The sequence below is a fragment of the Anabrus simplex genome, chromosome 1, assembly GCF_040414725.1.
Source record: "Anabrus simplex isolate iqAnaSimp1 chromosome 1, ASM4041472v1, whole genome shotgun sequence".
Lineage (NCBI taxonomy): Eukaryota > Metazoa > Arthropoda > Insecta > Orthoptera > Tettigoniidae > Anabrus > Anabrus simplex.
In genome coordinates, this window is record NC_090265.1 from 1432142701 (window position 1) to 1432163849 (window position 21149).

General features: G+C 38.9%; 1 protein-coding gene and 1 non-coding gene across 2 annotated transcripts in view; both read left to right on the forward strand.

Moving 5' to 3' along the window:
- Sf3b3 (splicing factor 3b subunit 3) overlaps positions 1–21149 on the forward strand; it is a 258058-nt gene that overhangs the window by 168811 nt on the left and 68098 nt on the right. The window contains exons 11-12 of the mRNA XM_067137901.2: positions 6225–6380; positions 18982–19137. Of these exons, the coding sequence (XP_066994002.1) occupies positions 6225–6380; positions 18982–19137 (312 nt within the window). The remainder of the gene's footprint in view (positions 1–6224; positions 6381–18981; positions 19138–21149) is intronic.
- LOC136859345 (small nucleolar RNA SNORA68) lies at positions 6404–6530 on the forward strand. The gene has a single exon (XR_010858981.1). It is a non-coding gene; the product is annotated as a small nucleolar RNA SNORA68 (small nucleolar RNA).

A 21149-nucleotide genomic window follows, 5' to 3' on the forward strand; every position in this document is an offset into this window, starting at 1 on the left:
CGCGAGACTAACTGGTATGCTAGTGTAAACATTCAACAGGTTACGGCCCTCAGATGTGAGCCTATGAGGAGTTTGTAGGTGGACGTTGCTTTTCCTGAATTCAAAGAATTTTTAGGCGTAATCCTAAATACGGCAATGAACGGTTAGCCAGAATTACGTGAGACTGTGTTTTTCAGCAGTACTTGTTTTGTTTCAGTATGGAACTTCTTAAAATCCGCATACTATCTAACAACCAGTCAAATATCTATTATTTAGATGGTAGATGTCAGCTTCTGTCCAGTCCAGTTACACGGGTGAAGGCTCGAGCAACAGTAAACATTGTCACAGTGTGTTCTCTATCATACATACCAGCCAACTTTTAGAAATAAAAAATACAAAGGTTTTAAATTTTTGTATATCAGTGCATATATTGCACCACGGTCTAGGGGGGGAAAAGGTCAAGATAAAAGGCATAGATGTCTACAGTTACAATGCGAATTGACGATTAAATTTAAACATGTGAACTAAGAAAACATAATAATGGTTGCGAAAAAAATTACCGGTAGCCATAATATATAAAGCAGCATTCTGACAGATAGGGCTGGAGGATCATTGCACGTGAGAATGCAGTCTTGCCACATTCCTGCATTCCGTTCTCCTTCCCCTCTCTTCCGGCTCACTTGTTCCTTTGCTCAGAGGTGAGAGTTTTGGCAACTCCAAGCAACTAAGTTTTACAATATTTAAAATTCTTCCACCGTTTTGATACTTTTTTTTTTTGCCTTTTGGCAAATTTTTTATTTGTCAACAGTACATGTTTCGTTCCTTATTTAGAAACATCCTCAGCTGTTATTGTAGCTTCGGTGAAATGGTAAGATTTTAAACATGTTAATTTGCAGGTACATTGATTCACTTAAGAAACTAAAAATACCAATTAAATTAAATGATATTAAAAACAATGTAGGGGTTAGTGTGTTAATGATATGGGAACGGATGATTACATAGTTGGTCAGCTTAAAAACTATCTCTGTTCATTTGAATAGTTCTTAAAAATTTCATTTTGTTACATTAAAATGTCTGTTTGCAGTTAAAAGTTTAAAAAAATGTTTGACTTCGTAGCACTGTTCAAATTATTGAATGTTTTATCTTCTGTTCCTTCCAGGTAAGTTGTTATACGAGTTTGCTTATGGTGCCTTTGATTGAGTCTAATGTGGAACTTTGAAGCTGATTGCTGATCAATTTTTGTGAAGGGAGCTTCATTTCAATTTCTGAAATGAAATAAAATAAGGAAATGGGAATTTGTTTTAAAAAAAATGTGTCTTGACGTAATAACTAAATGTATAAAAAAGTTCTTTACCTTGCTATTGTTAGACTCCAATTCTACTGTGCCCGTGGAGGGACGTTTGTTGCTGCTTTGCATCTTGTATAGTAATGGTGTGTGCGTTCCGTTGTATGCTCCTCCTTACGGGGAGGCAAGGTGCGGAGAGGGGAGGGGGCGTGTCGGTTACTGTCACAGCATCAACTTTAGAAGGGCTAGGGAGAGGGGGTGTACAAAATGGCGGAGTTTCGGTCTTATTTATCCTCTTACTATTTGTATTGCGTCTTTTGCCTAAAATTTCAAGACTTGATAGTGTCCCTTCAGATGTAGGGTTTCTAATGTCAATAGTTTCATTTAGGTTATTGTCCTGATTGATTTTTTGTTCTAAATAAATGTATAGATTTTCTAATGTATTAAGGAGAGTTCCTCTGTTTATTTTATGCAATATAGTTAAATCCTGCTCTATGGTTGTGAATTGATATCCGGTTGAACTCTTGTGTTGGCCCATCGCGGAAATTTTTTTATGTCTTTCAGTGTTGACATGCTCCTGGTATCTTACAGTAAAACTGCGCCCTGTTTGTCCGACATAACTTTTTGTACATTGGTGACACTTCAATTTATAAACTCCTGATTCAGAATGTTTGTTTTTTCCTAGGGAATTAACACTATTGTAATTAAATAATTTATGCTTTGTGTTATTGCTGGTTGAATATGCGATCTTATAATTATATTTTCTAAACAAATTTGTTACTGTGTATAAGTTAGGGTTATTGAATGTGAACTTGGCGTATTTGTCTTTCTTTTTTGTTTCGGGTTTTAGGTTAGTTTGTAATTTCTGTTTGAATTGACCGATTATTTTGTTTATTATTTTTGGTTCAAAACCGTTGTATTGGGCTTGATTGCGAATAAAGAGCAGTTCTTTTTCTCTTTCTGTGTGTGTAAGGGGTATATTAAACGCTCCATATATGTAACTGTAATAAGCTGACCTTTTTTGCGATTCTGGGTGCAATGAGTAGTTCTTTATTGTAATGGGAGTAAAAGTGGGTTTTCTGTGTATCTTGAAGACAAACTCTTCCTTTTTCCATTTTACATTTGTCTAAAAAGTTAATGGAGCTTTCTTTTTCTTTCTCTAATGTATACTTTATTCTGGAATCAAGTGTGTTTAATTTATTGAGGATATCGTCACTGTTATTTTCTCTTCGATCTATTAGGCAAAAGTGTCTTCCACAAAGCGTATCCATAAATTGGGACCTTCTATTTGGCCTATTATTTTGGTATGTTCGAGGTAATCAAGATAAATATTGGCTAAATTGCCCGAAGTGGGAGCACCCATTGGGAGGCCTTCTTGTCTATATATTTTATTATTGAAAGTGAAGTAATTGTGTTTAGTGACGAATTTAAGTATATTAATGAAATCTTCTACTTCTGGTATGCAGAGTTGTTTATGTTCTATAACATTCTTCCTGATAATTTTTATTGTTTCGTCCACTGGAATATATGTATACATGTCCTTGATATCAAAGGAACATGTTACTTGATGTGGTGTTAATTTAAATTTTTTGAGTACTTTTCTTTTTTAACCCTAGAACTGCGGACCGTCTTTCTGGAAGACGGTGCACTGTTCTGTCAAGTACGATCGTCTTTCTGAGAGACGGTGTCGTTCTTTCGCCGTAGGTTTATAATTGGTCACCAGATGGTAATAATATAGATACCAGCCGAATACTTATACTTTTATCTTCAATATTGAAAGTCTTTGAAACACAAACATCTGTCTGGACAAGTTTATTTAGCTGTAGAAGTGAAAGTACTTTCACATGTTCTCAGAATCAAGATGGCAGCCCGTTTTCTTGACGATTCTGAAATCAAGAGCTAGATTTTCGAAGATCTTAGTGACAATACCGATGGTGACAGTAGTTATTGTTTAATTCCGACAAGAAAATTATTCCTGAAAATAGTGATAGTGACAGCGAAGCAAAAATAGTGATAGTCACAGCGAAGCACAAGGTGCCTCGGAAGTAATGGGAATTTCCGATGACCGGAATGATGTTCAAATCGGTGGAGGTTATGTTATTATTGGCAGTACGTCAATATTTGAAGAAACCAGCGAAGGGATAAATGTGAACTGTTGATATTTTTTCAGATTATTATAAGGGATTTGATAACACAGGAAAGAAGAAACTGACCTAAGAAAACTAAGATAAGCCGTAAGTTCGAAATTCGTGAAAGGAACTCAAAATTCGTTTCGATGAAAATTTGAGTTTTATTTTGCAAACGAAATGAAAAGTGGATAACTGGAGAAATACGTAAGAAAATACTTGTTCGTTTCAGAATATCATGTTTCAGAAATAAATTATCTAGTTCAAATTCCTTTATTTGAGCAAAATATTTCAACAATTTCCTTTCTCTAAAAAAATTTTATTGCATTTTACGATAGAAATCGTGGCAATATTTTTTGTTATTTGTATTATCTTCATTTAGATCAGTCTTTTAGCTTTCTATTGGTATATAATATGGATTTATTAGGACTAATATGTGATTACAGGCATGATTTTATTTTCATGGTGTATGTTGAGAAAAATAACTGCAGCATTTGACAGAAAAACCTGCAGCAGTTCTAGGGTTAAACAAATTCCCATTGCCTTATTTTATTTCATTTCAGAAATTGAAGTGAAGCTCCCTTTACAAAAATTGATCAGCATTCAGCTTTAAAGTTCCACATTAGACTCAAAGGCACCATAAGCAAACTCATAATATATAACAACTTACCTGGAAGGAACAGAAGATAAAACATTCAATTTGAACAGTGCTACAAAATCAAACATTTTTTTAAAACTTTTAACTGCAGACAGACATTTTAATGTAACAAAATGAAATTTTTAACAACTATTCAAATGAACGGACTTAGTTTTTAAGCTGACCAACTATGTAATCATCCGTTCTCATATCATTAACACACTAACCCCTACATTGTTTTTAATATCATTTAATTTAATTGGTATTTTTAGTAGTTTCTTAAGTGAATCAATGTACCTGCAAATTAACATGTTTAAAATCTTACCATTTCACCGAAGCTACAATAACAACTGAGGATGTTCCTAAATAAGGAACGAAACATTTACTGTTGACAAATAAAAAGTTTGCCAAAAGGCAAAAAAAAAAAAGGTTTCATAACGGTGGAAGAATTTTAAATATTGTAAAACTTCGTGATTAAATTTTGATATGGAAAATGACGTTGATTACTTGCAACTCCAAGCAACACGACCTGGCCAACAGGCTCATCTCAATGGCGGCCTGAGTGGACATGCCCACGTTTCCATGACAACCATATTCATTCATTTAATTAGCTTCCTTGGACTGTACAGTTACATATTCTGAAATATGCCAACAGTATAGTCCAATGACGGACTATTACATAGGAGTTGTCAAGTGATTTCTTAAGGCCAACAATAATATGCACAATAATGAACATTTTGAAAGGGAAGAAAAAGGGACGGAAAAACCAGAACAGCAAATGCCTTAATGTTAGGACAGCACATTCTAATTTGAAAAAATACTATATATTAATAATAATCAATAAACATTTAGGAGTGGTGTTTACAATACGTACATAATCAGTGTGAAATCAACGTATTTTTAAGTTTATATACAGGCCAGAGTAAAGTGTAGCTTTCACCGAAGTCCCAGTCTCATCCATGGCTGTGACAATATGGAAGCTGCTGGGGTATTGGTGGTGCTGAGTAATGGCATTCAGAGCACGACTAGTGCATCTGAGTGTTATGAAAGGTGTTGCTCATAGGGTCAGTCGTGCTGCAATAGCACTTTCTGACCCAGTGAGGAAAGCAATGGCAAACTACCTCACTCCTCGTCTTGCCTAGTACGCCTCATTTTGGTGCTGCCATTGGTTTTTGTGGTTTCCTTGTAACCGCATAACTTTTGGTGGTGCTATTTGAGGATCCAACCAGCCTCTGGGCTGATGACCTAACAGACAGACTAGATATTAAGAATGTTTACAAGTTAATAATTAGTAATAGCATCATTACCAGCACTTCATCATGTATTCTGTACTATAGAAGCAGCGGCTGCTCGGGCTGCTCCTTTTATCGGTAGTATGCATTTGCTTCTGCAACAGCCTACTAATGGTCTTCAAGACTAAGCCTGGCTTGCTGCTGCCTCTGGTGCATAGCTCCAAGCATTACCTTCACCTTCTAGTGGTCATCTTTCCAATAAGAGTTTCAGTATTGCTGTCGCTTTGTTTGGGAGCAGCAGTCTGAGCCTCACCGAAACTCAGCTTGTGATGCCTATGTTGGTTGATGTGGCATCCATGGCCATGCCTGTATGAAAAGTAAGGGCAGGTGCATCTCTCACTCCACTATAAATTGTCATCTTGTGGGCCTTGGTTTCAGCAGAAGTTCTTTCTATATGAAAGCTCACTAGTTGCTGCTGTTCAGATGGTAAAAAAGCCAGACTGACTTGGAAAAGGTGTAGGTATCTCATGGGATTTTACCTGTGTGCACAATTTCGTCCAGTCCAATCTTCCCCTTTCAGCAAGTGCTGGAGTGCAGCTGTGAGTAGGGGAAAAGGCTAGAAGAACAAAAAACGGCTATTTGTTAACATTGTTCTTTGTGCCAGTAGCCACTGAATAGTCGTACCTGGGGCCATAATGGTCTCAATTTTATCAATGAGGTTGGCCAATAGATTGCTTGGAAATCCATTGTGTGGGCACTGCGGCCGGGTAAAGAGCTGGATGAAGTTTTTTTCTTAAGATTACTTTTAAAGAAATGGAAATATGAGAAATGTCTTTTCATTTAGTGATTTCATATCATGTCATAGTGCACATATTTAGTCGTCAAACTTTTAGGACTGTTAACTGAATGTTGATCTTAATTGTCTGTTTTGCTTCCAGTATTTAAGTATTACTTTTGATCCACAGGTCTATCCCAATGGCATTAGGCACATTCGTGCTGACAAACGTGTAAATGAATGGCCTGCTCCAGGGAAGAAGACTATTGTGAAATGTGCTGTCAACCAAAGACAAGTTGTAATTGCCCTTACTGGTGGAGAACTAATCTATTTTGAGATGGATCCGGTAAGTGTTCTGATTATGCTTTGTTTGCACAGAATATCAACTTGCTGCTGTTTACGTAGCAGCAAGTGTTTCACATTGTGCATAAAGTAATCCCTCCTTGTCGCCTCCTTTCAGATCATTCTGCGAGGAGTGAATCAAGGATGCACATTGACTGGTTCTAGATTTCTATTGTAGGTTTTTTTCATATGTGGTTTGGTTCGAGTTGGTTGTGGAATGATTTTTTTCTGGAAGAAAGTGAAGCATAGGTGGTCTGTTTATTTTGTATTTTTACTTTCTGTGGCGCACACATGCACTATCCACAATTCAAGTAATTGTGGAACCTTAAGCCAATCTGTAGTAAGAAAACTCCTGCATAATATTCTAATCTCAGATTGTACATGATACCATAATTACTAATACCTTGTATTAGTCAAACTGATCTTGGTATAGTTTTCTTTTTTTTCTCTCCTTACTACTGACCCTGCATAAAAGTATGTGGAGTTCTCCAGGAAACTGTAGTTTGTCTCAAGATCTCATATTTATGTTTTGATAGGTAAATTTGTGATTATTTTTGCGAAAAACAGAAGTTTTAGGCTTAAAATAATCACTTCGTGTAACTTTGAAGTAGTAAGACACAGTTTATTGAATTTTGAGAAAATCAAATGGAAAATGGGGTAAATTACCCCGAATAATAGGAGCTTCATTCTCTGGAAATTGAAAATGTACAAGTCTTTCGAATTTGAAAGAAGTGAAAACTTTTTAGACTTGCGGCACTCATATGCAGAAGTTCCCTGAAGCAGGGAGCTTGGTACACACTAGTTCACTCTCAGTTGGGGAGCGATTTCCCTGATCGAAGAAAATATTTTTCATTAATAACAATCTTGGACTAAAATGAAGTATTGAAAGGCCAAAAGAGAAATATTTACTTGAATATAATGTATTTAATTGTTGAAAAATTAGATTATTTTAATTTTTTAATACAGTAACTTTCACCTGAATATTTTGGGCAGTTTACTATCAATCTCTGCTTGGAAATGATTGTTTCTGTATATGTGAATTATAGATTTACAAAGATTACATGTACTTAAAAGATGTACAATGGAATAAATTATAATACAAAATTTTCTGTTACGTTGGTTGACGCTTTCGAGGGATCTAGTTTATATAGCCTCTCTACAATTCATAAGTGACATAAACGGGCTATATTACACTACAATACAGGTAATATTTACAGTCTTCACAGCGTTATGTCTTTTACAGCTGTTCATTAAGATACACATGGAAGCAGGTCTTTTTATATAACCTGCCTTACCTTCGCATAATTTATAAAATGCCATTCCGAAATGAGATTGTTTTCTTGTTATGTATACTTTCTACCCTAGCCACTCTTTCCATAGCAAGAGGTTCTTATCAATTGACATTTTGCCATCAGGGGTAAGAATTCTGCTAACAGGTGGTCATATACTGGATTTATCTCGTATATTTTCGGAGGAAGTTGTGCATTATCCACCTCATTGTCTAAGATATGTTAAAAGCTGTGGAGGAAAATTATTAATAATACAGTGAAACCTCGGAATGCGAGTAACTTAGTCTAAGAGTGTTTTGCAAGACGAGCAAACATTTTAAATAAATTGTAACTTGATAAGCTAGTGAGGTTCCGCAATAAGAGCGTTGTGTGTGCCTACGTTTTCCCCTCCCCCGTTTGTGAATGGATGAACGAGGTCTTTGGTGCTGTAGTGAAGAAATACCTTTCAGAAAATAATCTGCCTCTGTCTTGCTGGTTATGGACAGTGCTCCTGCTCATCCTCCAGGCCTTCAGGACGACTTACTGGAGGAATTCAAGTTTGTTAATGTTAAGTTCCTTCCTCCCAACAGTACTCCAGCTTATGAATCAGCATTTCGAACTTCAAGAAGCTATACACCAAAACACTATTACTTTCTGAGATTTTGGAAGAAATAGTTTCCCCGTCGTGAACTGCCTGAAGATAGTCGATAAAGCCTGGGATGGAGTCACCAAGAGAACTCTCACTTCCGCTTGGGGAAAGCTGTGGCCCGACTGTTCTTGGACGTGACTTTGAGGGGAATTTGGTGACAATTAGCCGCCGCCGATTGTCGATGAAATTGTCTCCTTAGGGAAGACTATAGGGCTGGAGGTCAATGATGTGGACATTCAAGTGCTGTTGTAAGAACATAGCCACGAACTGACCACCAATGAACTGACGGACCTGCATCGCGAACAACAGGAGTAGGTTATGGAGATCTCATCCGGGGAAGAGGAGGAAAATTCAATGGAATCCCACTTCAACTGAGATTCAGCAGAAGTGCAAAATGAGCTAAACGGTGCAAAATTTTATAGAAAAACACCATCGGAATAAGGCTGTAGCAGTGCGAGCGATGAATTTGTTCAATGACAATGCAATGTTACATTTTCGTGAAATACTCTGAGGCAAAAGCAACAGTCATTGGTAAGGAAAAGTGCACTTTAATTTGTTTTTACGTTATATTTTGTTTTAGAAATGGTATTCGAATAAATATTTTCTTGTGGACGAATCATTCGCGTTTCAGTTGTTTCTTATGGAAAAACTTGCTAGGTATAAGAGCGCTTTGGATTACAAGCATATTGCCGGAACGAATTATGCTCGCAATCCAAGGTTCCACTGTAATAATGTTATTGGCTTCACGACCCACTAACTACGCTTACGGTTTTTGGAGCCAGTGAGGTGCCAGAATTTAGTCCTGCAGGAGTTCTTTTGCATGCTAGTAAATTACTGACAAGAGGCTGACTCATTTGAGCACCTTCAAATACCACCGGTCTGAGCCAGAATCGAACCTGCCAAGTTGGGGTCAGGAGGCCGGGTAGGCCATTCAATTTGATGAGAAAAAATCTCTTCTGTGTTATCAGCTCATAGAAAATAGGCGTAGTGAAGAAGCAATTGCGAGAAATAGTCTCCTAATTTAGGATTCTGTACAATCTCCTGCGGCAACAGAACGGCCATAAGAAGCTTTATTTCGTACTTATTTGTCCGGACACTGTCTTGATCTAGATTCCTTCCTTTCATCTTACTAAGCTGGGTTTTATGTGCCGATTTCCTGCTCGGCATCTTTTGCCTGTTCAACTATGTTCTGGCGTATATCATCATAAAAAATAATTTAAATATTTCACTGTTTTATTTTCCCTTAAAACACTCTTTGCATCACGATGGAAATTTGGATCAAAGCGGGAATTTCTTTGTCCATTTTCAGTACAAGTTAACGAAGAACTTGCAATGGTTGGATTTTGATCAGTATTATCGTCACAACTGTCACTGTCATGATCAGTACTTGAACTGGAATCGAACACGTGTTGTCTCTTTTGCGACTGCTGAACATTCGCATGAGCTATGCCCAAACTCTGTATATTCGAGCCTGCAATACTTAATCCAGGTAATTTCTTGTCTCTTACGAATAACCCTTCGGCAGAACTTACTTCACTAATATCACAATTCTCCCCCCTAAATTCCAGCATTTCGTTTATCATGACCCGTAAGTCATCTTCCTCTAACAGCGGGGGCCGGTAATTCGTTAGATATTTTAATGGAAAAAAATGTACGAAAAAGGATCGAATAGAACCCTGGTCTCAGCAGTTCACACAGAAATAATGAAATATGACTGTATTACGGATGCGTATGGTAATAAAATGTTCTGTAACTCGCGATAAACACACACTCCAGTCGTGAAGGATAAACTTCAGACTGGGGAAAATAAATCGGGTCACAGTTCTAAAATGTCATCGTGAAGTCTGTTCAGTGTCATAATCCAGTAATCCTTTCTACAGCAATACTATTACATCCAAGGGACGATTAGGCGATGAGCTAAAGCTTCAGCGCAGAGCTATTAGGCCTTCGGTCGTTCTTGCTCGGACTCAGCTGCGTTCTTTATGTAGATGAAAATTTCATTGTTCCGTATTGAAAAGTATCACAGTTAAATTGAAATAATAAATATGGTAGTTCAACCTATTCAATACAAGTAAATAAGAGGTGTAGAGATTACATTCTTATTTAATTACAAGTGGAAATGGTATCGGTTTCGACCCCAGTTTGGGTCATCATCAGCCGATTATAACTTGAAAAACAATGCACAAGTAAGAAAGAAGTTAACGGTCCAGTCCACACAATATCAGTTGAATAGGAGATATAAAAAATGACGGGGGTAGGCACTGTCATGAAGAAGCCGAAGACAGCAGCTCAACCGAAGTAACTTGCAAGATCCAGAAGATTGGCGCGGTGTTTACAATGTCAAGTGCTGTAGTTTGATACGCTGACGGAGATTGAAGGATAGATTAATGATAAAGTATTCGCTTAGTTCACAAAAATGTACCTAGGTACCTAGCATTTGACGTAAACACCGCGCCGATCTTCTGGATCTTGGAAGTTACTTCGGTTGAGCTACTCGTCTTCGGCTTCTTCATGACGGTGCCTACCCCCGCCATTTTTTTATATCGCCTCTTCAACTGATATTGTGTGGACTAGACCGTTAACTTCTTTCTTACTTATGCATTGTTTTTCGAGTTATAATCGGCTGATGATGACCCAGACTGGGGTCGAAACCGGTACCATTTCCACTTGTAATTAAATAGGAATGTAATCTCTACATCTCTTATTTACTTGTATTGAGTAGGTTGAACTACTACATTTATTATTTCAATTTACGTAGCAACTCGTGGATGACACATTGGTATTGGGAGAACATAGTTGAAAAATTTCACATCAGAGGACAGACTCATCCGGAATACGCTGCTGAAAAAAAAAAAAACTTCTGCATTCAGGCAAAAAAAAAAAAAAATGAATCGGGGGATATATCCGCGTTCCCCACAGTGCGACTTGTAGGTGCGGATCTCGCCGCATCGCCCACCGAACGGGTTAAGATTTACAAATGAGATAGTTGTACAATAATTATATTAGTAATGCTTATGTTAATAACAATAATAATAATAATTATTCAGATGGATATTTTAAAAGATCGTTCTGAAAGTACAGTCAGTATCCAATTAAGGAATTACATTACTATTTTTGTGTCCTGTAACAAACCTGAATTGTTGCTCATTTTTCTTGAGTTTTCTTGTTTATGTATGCAGACACAACCAGTCTCTCCACTTGGGGCGCAGCTAGTCGCCCGGCCATTAGCAGGAGGAGTCGCTTCCTTCTGAGAGTCGCCTGGCCATTAGCAGAACGAGCCGCTTCTTTCTGCTGAGCAGAACTCACGAATGTAGTCGAACAGATATTTAGTCCTTTCTGCAGTCGTGCCTTTTACTTCCAGCTTCTTAGGTAGGTTCTGAGGAAGAGTATATGCCTCGCAAATCTTCAAAACACAGTTGGACCGTCCAATTGTTGTTGGCACGTAATGACCCTGGGCGTTTTCATTCTCACAGTAAATGGACTAAAAGATGTTGTTGTCTAAGGAACTTTTCCAACCTTGTTGCCAATCTTAAAAATTTAATAACTTGCCACTTGCTTTTCTGTTGATAACAAGTTTGTTTTGTTTTACTCTGGGGTGCTGTCATAAATGACAAAGTGTCTGTCATAGAAGTATGGTATGTGTCGCACTTTGTTTTCATGAAAACAATATCTTGATCCCCAAAAAAATCATACTCACCACATAACTTTTTTTTGCGACGCACTTGTCGACATAAGGGAAAAAATCTCAGCTCTATGACCAGGCTCTTGTGCTGACTCTTCATGAAAGAAAGAGTTATAACCATCTATTATTTCCGTGAAACAGAATGGAAAGCAGGGGAAAGAAAAATGAAGATAGGGTACAGGCTGCTTCATAGTTAGCAGAATGCAGTAAACATTAGGAATGATCATTAGAAAGGTTGTCCTGAATATGTAAAGGAGGTGAAGACCAATGACAGAATGATCATCTGATCATAAGTATACCGTTTGAAACAGGAATAGGAGAACTGTTCCGAGTGTATGCTACACAAAATGCAAATAAAGATTCCCCGTGTGGTGGGGGACGCAGATGAATACACTCACAGTATCCCCTGCCTGTTGTAAGAGGCAACTAAAAGGGGAGACAAAGGAATGATTGTATTAGAACCATGAAACTACTTGTGATTAGTAACATCACATGGGTTGCCTTTACTTACAAGTAGTACCACTCGTTTTACAGTACCCGTGATTAGTACCATTGTGAGAAATGCCACGGGTGTGGGCTTTGCCTCTTAATAGTACCACTATATGAGGGACACCGTAGGCCTATGTTGCCTGTGATTAGTACCCACTATGTGAGGAACACTATGGATTCGGGTTGCCTGTGAGTGGCGCCATTATGTGAGAAAAGCCATACGTCTGCGTTACATGTGCGACATACAACACGTGCGAGTAGTATTATGTTCGGAACCCAGTGAGTCTACGTTACTTTTTATTAGTACTGCAGCGTGCTAAATACCATGGTTCTACAGTACTTGCGGTAAGTACCATTATGAGGGGGCCGTTGACCTGGATTTTGGACCCCTTTAGACAACAAGCATCCTCAATTCAGTATTGTGCTTTAGCAGTCCCTTGGTCAGTAACACTATAGTTTCTGGGAAAGTGAAGCATTGCGGGTCGAATCCGCTGATTGTTTTAAATTCATATCAACCCATTCATTCTTCAAGTTTTACATTCTGGTCAATGGATTATTTTGAACTTCGAAAGTCACTACATTTCGTCTCATTTTGTACGAATAGGGGTCGTTGGCTTAGATGTTAGGCGCCTTTATACAAAGAGCATCTTAGTCAGCAAATGAAGATCTGAATGCAGAACAATTTCTTGAAGTGGAGAAATGTGCAGGATTATAATGGGAGATCTGGATGAACTTTACTATGGCGAAAAATAGATCTGGATGAACACGTGAAAAAACAGTGTTAAGAGATTCTGGGGCCGTATGTATATGGCAAGAATCAAAAAGGGGATATGTTAATGGACTTCTGCCAGGGGAACAAGCTAATTATAGGAAACACATGGTTAAGGAAGAACATCAGCCTGAAGATCACCAGGTATGGATGGGGGAAACTGGAGAACATAAACATCGATTTTACATATTCATGGAAAAAGGACATCAGAGAGACCTTAGATGTTACAGCTATGTCTGAAGAAACCTTTGGGGGTGACTACAGAGCAGTGATAGCAAAGTTGAAGGTTATGTTATGTCGTCTCCAGTCCCTAATCTTTCTTTTTTTCAAAAATAGTTTTGTGATATTCTCTACGTTATGTTTTGGCAAAATGATTGCCATCATCAGCCTAGGGAATCTTTACATTGACATAACTCCTCTAGTTGAAAAAGATATTCATGTAAAAGCTGAAAGGTGTTTACAAATGTTACACGCTGGTCATTTAGACAGTGAGGTGTACACCACAACAATTATATAATTAAGAAGTTAGCTAGAAAATTTTAAACTATCCATTATGTAATAATACCGATTGTCAGTTTTTCAATCGTTAAAAAATATGTACAATACTTGTGTTGGTTAAACAGCTTAATTCATTTTAAAATATTGTCATTGTAGCCGTATTGGTGGGGCTAATTGCGGCAACCTAATTGTATGGAACATTCAACTTGGTCTATACAATATTTGAAACCAAATACAATGGAACCTTGGATTGCAAGCATAATTTGTTCCGGCAACATGCTTGTAATCCAAAGCGCTCGTATACCAAAGCAAGTTTTCCCATAAGAAACAATTGAAACGTGGATGATTCATCCACAACACAAAAATATATTTGAATATTATTTATCAAACAAAATATAATGTAAACAAATTAAAGTGCACTTTCTCTTACTATAGAATCATTGTTGATGTGAGGGAAACAATGAGAAGAGTTACTGTATAGCATGAATTTCACTAACGCAATCACTGCTATCTGTTGGTTCACTGGAATTCTTTTCTTTTTGTGCGGTTTCAACGAGGAACCTGTCCAATGACTGTTGTTTTTTGCCTCTTTGAGGATTTCACGAAAATGTGACATTGCATTGCCATTGAACTGATTCATCGCTCGCACTGCTACAGCCTGTTTCGGGTGGTGTTTTGCTACAAAATTTTACACTTCTCCCGAATCTCTGTTGAAGTGAGATATTCCATTGACTTTTCCTCCTCCTTCCCTGGACTTGGTCTCCCCCATAACCTCCTCCTGTTGTTCGCGATGCAGGTCCATCAGTTTGATGGTGGTCAGTTCCTGGCTATGTTCTTCCACCAGCTCTTCGATTCCACGTAATTCACCTCCAGCCCCATGGTCTTCCCTAAGGACACAATTTCATCGACAATCGGCTGCTTATTGTCACCAATCTCCTCTAAGTCACGTCCAAGAACACAGTCAGGCCACAACTTCCCCAAGCGAAAGTGAGCGTTCTCTTGATGACTCCATCTCAGTCTTTATCGATCTTCAGGCAGTTCACGATGGTGAAACGATTTCTCCCAAGCTCTTGGAGGGTAAGGTTTGGTCCTTCAGTCACTTAGAAGCATCGCTGAAATAGTGCTTTGGTGTATAACTTCTTGAAATTCGAAATTACTTGCTGATCCATAGCCTGGAGTAGTGTTAGGAGGAAGGAACGTAACCTTAACGAACTTGAATTCCTCCAGTAAGTCGGCCTCAAGGCCTGGAACAGCAGGAGAATTGTCCTTAACCAGCAAGACTTTGAGAGGCAGATATTTTCTGAAAGGTATTTCTTCACTACAGGACCAAAGACGTCGTTCATCTAATCAACAAAGAACAGGGGAGGGAAAAACCTAGGCACGCTTGACACTCGTATTGCAGAACCTCACTCGCTTATCAAGTTACAATTAATTTAAAATGTTCGCTCGTCTTGCAAAACACTTGACCAAGTTACTCGCATTCGAGTGTTTTACTGTACATGATTTGAATATACATTATGTCCTTTATAAATAAATTACTTATTTAGTCTATGAATCAGTGAACAGTGAAATGTCAAGGTTTACTGGTAAGTTTTATCAGCGCTCTTTTTATTACCGGCATGTGACTTGCAATATGTTACGGTGGTCATAACGTTTAGAGTTTTATTTTCTTAACTCATCGAACTCTAATATTAATTTTAATCAACATGCTGAAAACCCTATTGCATTATTTTATAATGTTCAGGAGATCATCCTCCTTTCATAAAGTAGTCCTATAGAAGAACTGTTACGGTTTATACAAGATATTTGCATTTTCACGCCATCTCTTCCCACTGGGGAAGTAGACTGCTTTGGGGATCCTACTTCTGTACAGAACGCCAGTACTGAAAATGCATTGATAAGTCCAAGCCAGCAACAAAAGATAGAGTAGTAAAAGAAACTGGAGTTTCAACAGCGCAAGGATCGAAAAGTGCGTTATTGCCGACGTTGCCTGGGAAGTATGCTTCCCAGGAACGTTCAGCTGGGAAGTCCTCTCCAAACAGGGCGGGGGATAAGACTTCCCCAAATAGGGCTGGAAAGTGCAGCCCTCGTTCCAATGTCCAGACCATTAAGGAGGAGAAGGTGAAGCCACAGAGCTCCCTTAAGAAATTGAAGAAGCATTCTCCAACTCGATCGGGGGTCACGGGATCCTCGAAGAAATCCGGCTAGCCACCCCCCTGCTTTCCTCAAAAAAAAAAAAAAAAAAGACAAACAGCGGGTAAAAGCGAGAGGCCCCGGTGCCCTCTTGTTTGATCACTTTCTGTAGAACGTAGTTCTCCCAGGAAGAAGGCCCACTGTTCCCGATAAACTAGATCATCTGCCGAGGGTCCAGTCACCGCGCCTCCTTCTGGGGAGACAGTGGAGATTGAACCACTCATTGTCGTGGATGGTGATTGTGACAAAGCGATACTGACAAAGACGGTGGAACCTGGCAGGCAATGGACTGAATGAAGGGCAAGAAATTGCTCTGAATTCGAAGCTTTACCTATCCACGCAATGGTACTATTGCAGTGGAACTGCAGTAGTTACCACTGTTGCCTAGCTGAGTTACATCAATTGATATCCGTCTATGTGGCCCCCATGGTCTGTCTACAGGAATCTCATTTGAGACCTGAACACGACACGACTATCGTCTTTATTCCAAAGACAGGAGTAGCTGTGGTTGGTGCGGCAACTGGGGTGTGTTTGTACCCTAGTTTGCTCAGACTTCTTCAGCGAAGAAGTACCGCTCCATACTCAGCTAGATGGTTCCAGTCCGCCCTCCGTTGTCAGTAATGACAACGGTTTGAAACGTGTACTTTCCACCAGATTATAGCCTTGAAATGCCTGCACTACAAGATTTGATCACTCAGTTGCCTCCTCTCCTCATGCTGCGAGACGTAAACTCCCGTAACATACTATGGGGTTCTCCGTCTACCTGTGCTATGGGGAGGATGCTCGAGCGACTGATCAACCTGTTTGATCTTTGCATGCTTTATACAGGGGAACCGACATATCAGCAGTGCACATGGCACATTCTCACACATCGATGCCACTTACTGCAGCCGTGCGTTAGTTCCCCTGCTACGGTGGCAAGCACACGACGACCTCTGTGTTAGTGACCACTTCCTGATAATTCCATACCTGTCAACCCTTCTGATTTACCCGGAAACTTTCCGGTTTTTAACTCTTCTTCCGATTTTCCTATTTATTTTTACTTTTACTTCTTCCTATTTTTGACCAGTATAACGTCTAGTACAGCCAATACTCTTCCCCTAGGATAAATTGTTATCTGCTTGTGTAATTTATGAAACCTCATTTTCAAGCGTATTTATTTGATGCTTTATTTCGCGAGTTTCATCTGGCACCTTCGTGCATCGTGTTTCCCACTCACCACAGCAGCGTGTGCACTTTATAGAGTTGGAGATTCAGGGCAGCAGTCGTCCTGCAAGCAAGAGAGGCTACTGCATGCTAGCGACTCATTTAATCGGGATGAAAGTGAGTTTATTGTTCACGCACTGTTAACATCGTTCCTGTGCGTAGTTTCGTTGGAGTTGTAGGCCACTTGTTTTTCCTTGCATTTCTATGCTTTCCCCCACTGCCAAAGTCGCGTGTTAATAATGTATGGGACATATTGAATTGTTTTATATGTGGTAGTTTCCCGTATTTATGGGCAAAATTTTAATGAGTTGAATGTTTTTAAGGGGGTTGTGTCGGTGACAGTTTCAAGTACCTTATTTTGTCGTTGTGGCCAAAAAATATGACATACGTTACCTCCAAGTGTTCAGAGATACCTATAAATTTCCGTTCATTTTACCGTCTGATAAGGAAACTACCGTATTCTCGCGTAATTAACGCCGTTGCATAATTTACGCATCCCAATGTTTTCAGGTCCAAAGTGGAAAAAAAGAAATGTTAACTTATTTGATTCACCCACAACTTCGGACATCCATCACGCAGCTCCGGATGCATTTCGAAGGAAAGATGTCAATTACTCAAGTAGCAGGCTTCCCATTGCAAAAACGGGCATTCCAGATACAGGCCAACTTGCTATTAGTCGACAGGTAATCCCACTGCACTTAAATATGATTTTGTTACGTGACGTTGCATTAGCCATTTCACATGAAATCAGTGTCTGGGATTTGATCAATTTTATGAAGAGAAGTGGACTTCCACTTCGAAGATCATCATCAGCCCAAAAAATGACAAATTATTTAAACCATTTTCATCGCTTTGCAATTGAGAAGCTTAAATTGAAGAAATATTCTCTCATATAGGATCTGCAGGTCAGACGCCAATCAGTTTCCATGTGCCACAAAGTCGAACGATCGATAAGAAAGGCACGTGCAGTGTTATCGTACGCGGTACCGGAAGCAAAAAAACGATGTACTGCAGTACTTGTTGTAACAGCTGATGTCAGAAAGTTTGCACCTTACATTGTTCTAAAACGAAAAACTATGTCTAAAGCAAACAGCTTTGACCAATAGTATGTTCTCATTGCTCCCGAATGTTCTTGATTTTCGTATCTGAAAATCTCCTGAATTTTGGGTTTGTAAAGTTCGCAGGTATGATATACTTAAACATTATAAACAGCGCCTTCAAATGCCGGGAAGGGCTCGTTTGTACATGTAGCGATAAATCTACACATAAGGCGATTGTATTTAATATAAGCACTGGAGGATATAAGCATTAATAATGGCAAAAGGATACTGGCTATAATTTTCTTGTAATAACGGATGAATGTAAGTTTTCTTACAACTGAAGACTGTCAGAGATTAATAAATTTCTGAGGCACATTGAAAAGCCTTAGCATACCTGCCAACTCTCCTGATTTAGGCAAGAGACTCCTGATTTTCAACAGAATTTTTAAAAATGGTGAGGCATTGCTAAAGTATGTAAATGTTGATAACAGAAAAAGCAACACGCACGCTAGAAAGTGATGATTCTTTGAAAGAATTCTCATAACCAATGGATGGTTCACTGATCACTCTTCGCATTTTAGAGGGACATATAAGAGCTGTATTACAATAGGGTTCCTTCTGTATGCCATACTCACTGTAGCAGACTTCCCCTGTGTAATGTTTATAAGTAGTATGAGTACTGTGATGCTTTTGCTGATGGTTTCATTACTGATATGATTTGAGAAGTTTCTTGCTCTTATTCTCTCTCCCTTTCTCTTTCTCTATCTCTCCCTCTCTGGTTTTAATCGAATTTCCTCTCCATTACTTTCAGACGGGTCAGCTGAATGAATATACTGAACGTAAGGAGATGCCATCTGAAGCTGTGTGCATGGCCTTGGCTAATGTGCCACCTGGTGAACAAAGGTCACGCTTTCTGGCTGTAGGTCTTGCAGATAACACTGTGCGGATCATCTCTCTGGATCCTTCGGTAAGTACATTAGAGGCAGGTGAACCTTGTATTCACAAGCATGGTAGACACGTAATTTTGTATGTAGGGTAATGCTAATTTTGGAGATTTGCTTTCCTGCGGGAGTTGGAAATATTGTCTTGTAGATACTTGATCATGAGCATCACTTCATGATTTACCAATTTCGTTGTGCAACTGGTGTTCCATCATGGATAAGCACGACGTAGTAAAGATTCCATTGTAATCATCCCAGTGCCATCACATCATTAGGAATTATCTGTGTTGTTACTAGATTATACATCTAGACCAATGCACCAATCCTAACTATAATCTTAATGAAATAACCTAAAGAAAAATGTTTTATATAATGCCACCAACTACCTAATTTAAAACTGTTATTCATAAAACTATCAATGAACACCGAAGACCCGTGCTTCCGTCCCTTCAGAACATACTCCCTCCCGACCACACTCCACGCAATGGCTCGCTACAAAAGTGGGACAGTACTCGGTGCATCACCAGCAAGACCACAAGAAGCAGGCCCACGAGGACTAGAGGGAGTAAGTCTCACAACTATACTTCTGTTTGAAATTACCTGGGAGATAAGAGTATCATATCGGGCCACGTGCGTGTTGTAGTACTAGTTGCATAAAAACATCAGTCAAGAAATCGCGAGATTGAAAACTAGTTTCATACCATTTAATACCACCCGCCATTTCAGCTTTGTACCCCAGTGGCCGGAAGTACTTCACTTTTCAGCCGCTTTCGAATGAAATTTAGACGTTTGTTAATACGAGAAACGCGCGCGAATGTGCAATGTTTATTGAAGCTTGTGTATCGCGACACGTACCTAGAATGTCAATCTCTCGTTCTTGCTTGCTATGTTAGTGTTCATTCGCATCAGTCTAATCTATTCTAGAGTGACTAGTGTCACTAGATTTGAAGTGTTTGATTTAGTGACAGAATTTCAAAGATAGAGACTAGTGACTTCTGGATATTTTAGGAGTCATTTGGAGGCAAATCTGGCGGAATTATAATTTATTACTTGACTAGGTGTTACCCACGGCTCCTCTCGCGTAGAATTCGTAACTTGATAACGGTAATCGTTTCTCGGTACTGCACTAAGACATTACCTGGATATCCCTACAGTTTCAGTGGTATATGTATCAGAATTCAGCTCCTCCTTCCACTTCTTTTCTCCCCTCTTTAAGCAGATTATCCAAAACCAAAAATACATTTATTTTTGAAGGAGATTGCATATACCGATTTTCGGTAAATTACATTTTTGAGATATGAACTGTAAATGTACTCATTTTTAATATGTACGAATTTTTCAATTCTTTCCACAAATAGTGCGTTCATGAGATTCTATATAGCAGTGTTTACGTCTGTAACATGTTACGCTTTGAGATATACTGATTTCAAAAATTCACCAAATTTTCAATTCTTTTCACCCCCTTAAGTGGATACTTTGAAAACAAAAAAAGTGTGTGTATCTTAATTTTTGAAGGAGATTGTAAATACCAATCTTTACATCTTGAGCTTTGAAATATACTCACAAGGGAACACATACATGTGTTACACTCCGATTCGGTTGAAATTTGGTAGGAATATTCGTGGGAGGCAGTAGAATGCTATGGTGAAAACTACATGTGCCCAGCGCAAGTTTAAACCTCAAAATTGAACAAATAGTTGTAAAATTATAAGTTCTGCGTGAGTATCGGGGTGTGGCGGAGAGGTAGGGAGGAGCGAAGAGCACGTGAACCAACCGGGCTGCTGGCGCAGCTCGTTACCGACTGGTTGGTTCAGGTCCGCTGCTTCGCTCCTCCCTACCTCTCCACCGCACCTCGATACTCCCGCGGAACTTCTACTTGTTCTATTTTGACGTTTAAACTTGCGCTGGGCACATGCAGTTTTCACCTTAGCATTCTACTGCCTCCCACAAATATTCCTACCAAATTTCAACCCAATCAGAGTGTAATACATGTGTGTGTTCCCTCGTCAGTTTAAAAAAACACCCCCATTTCCAATTT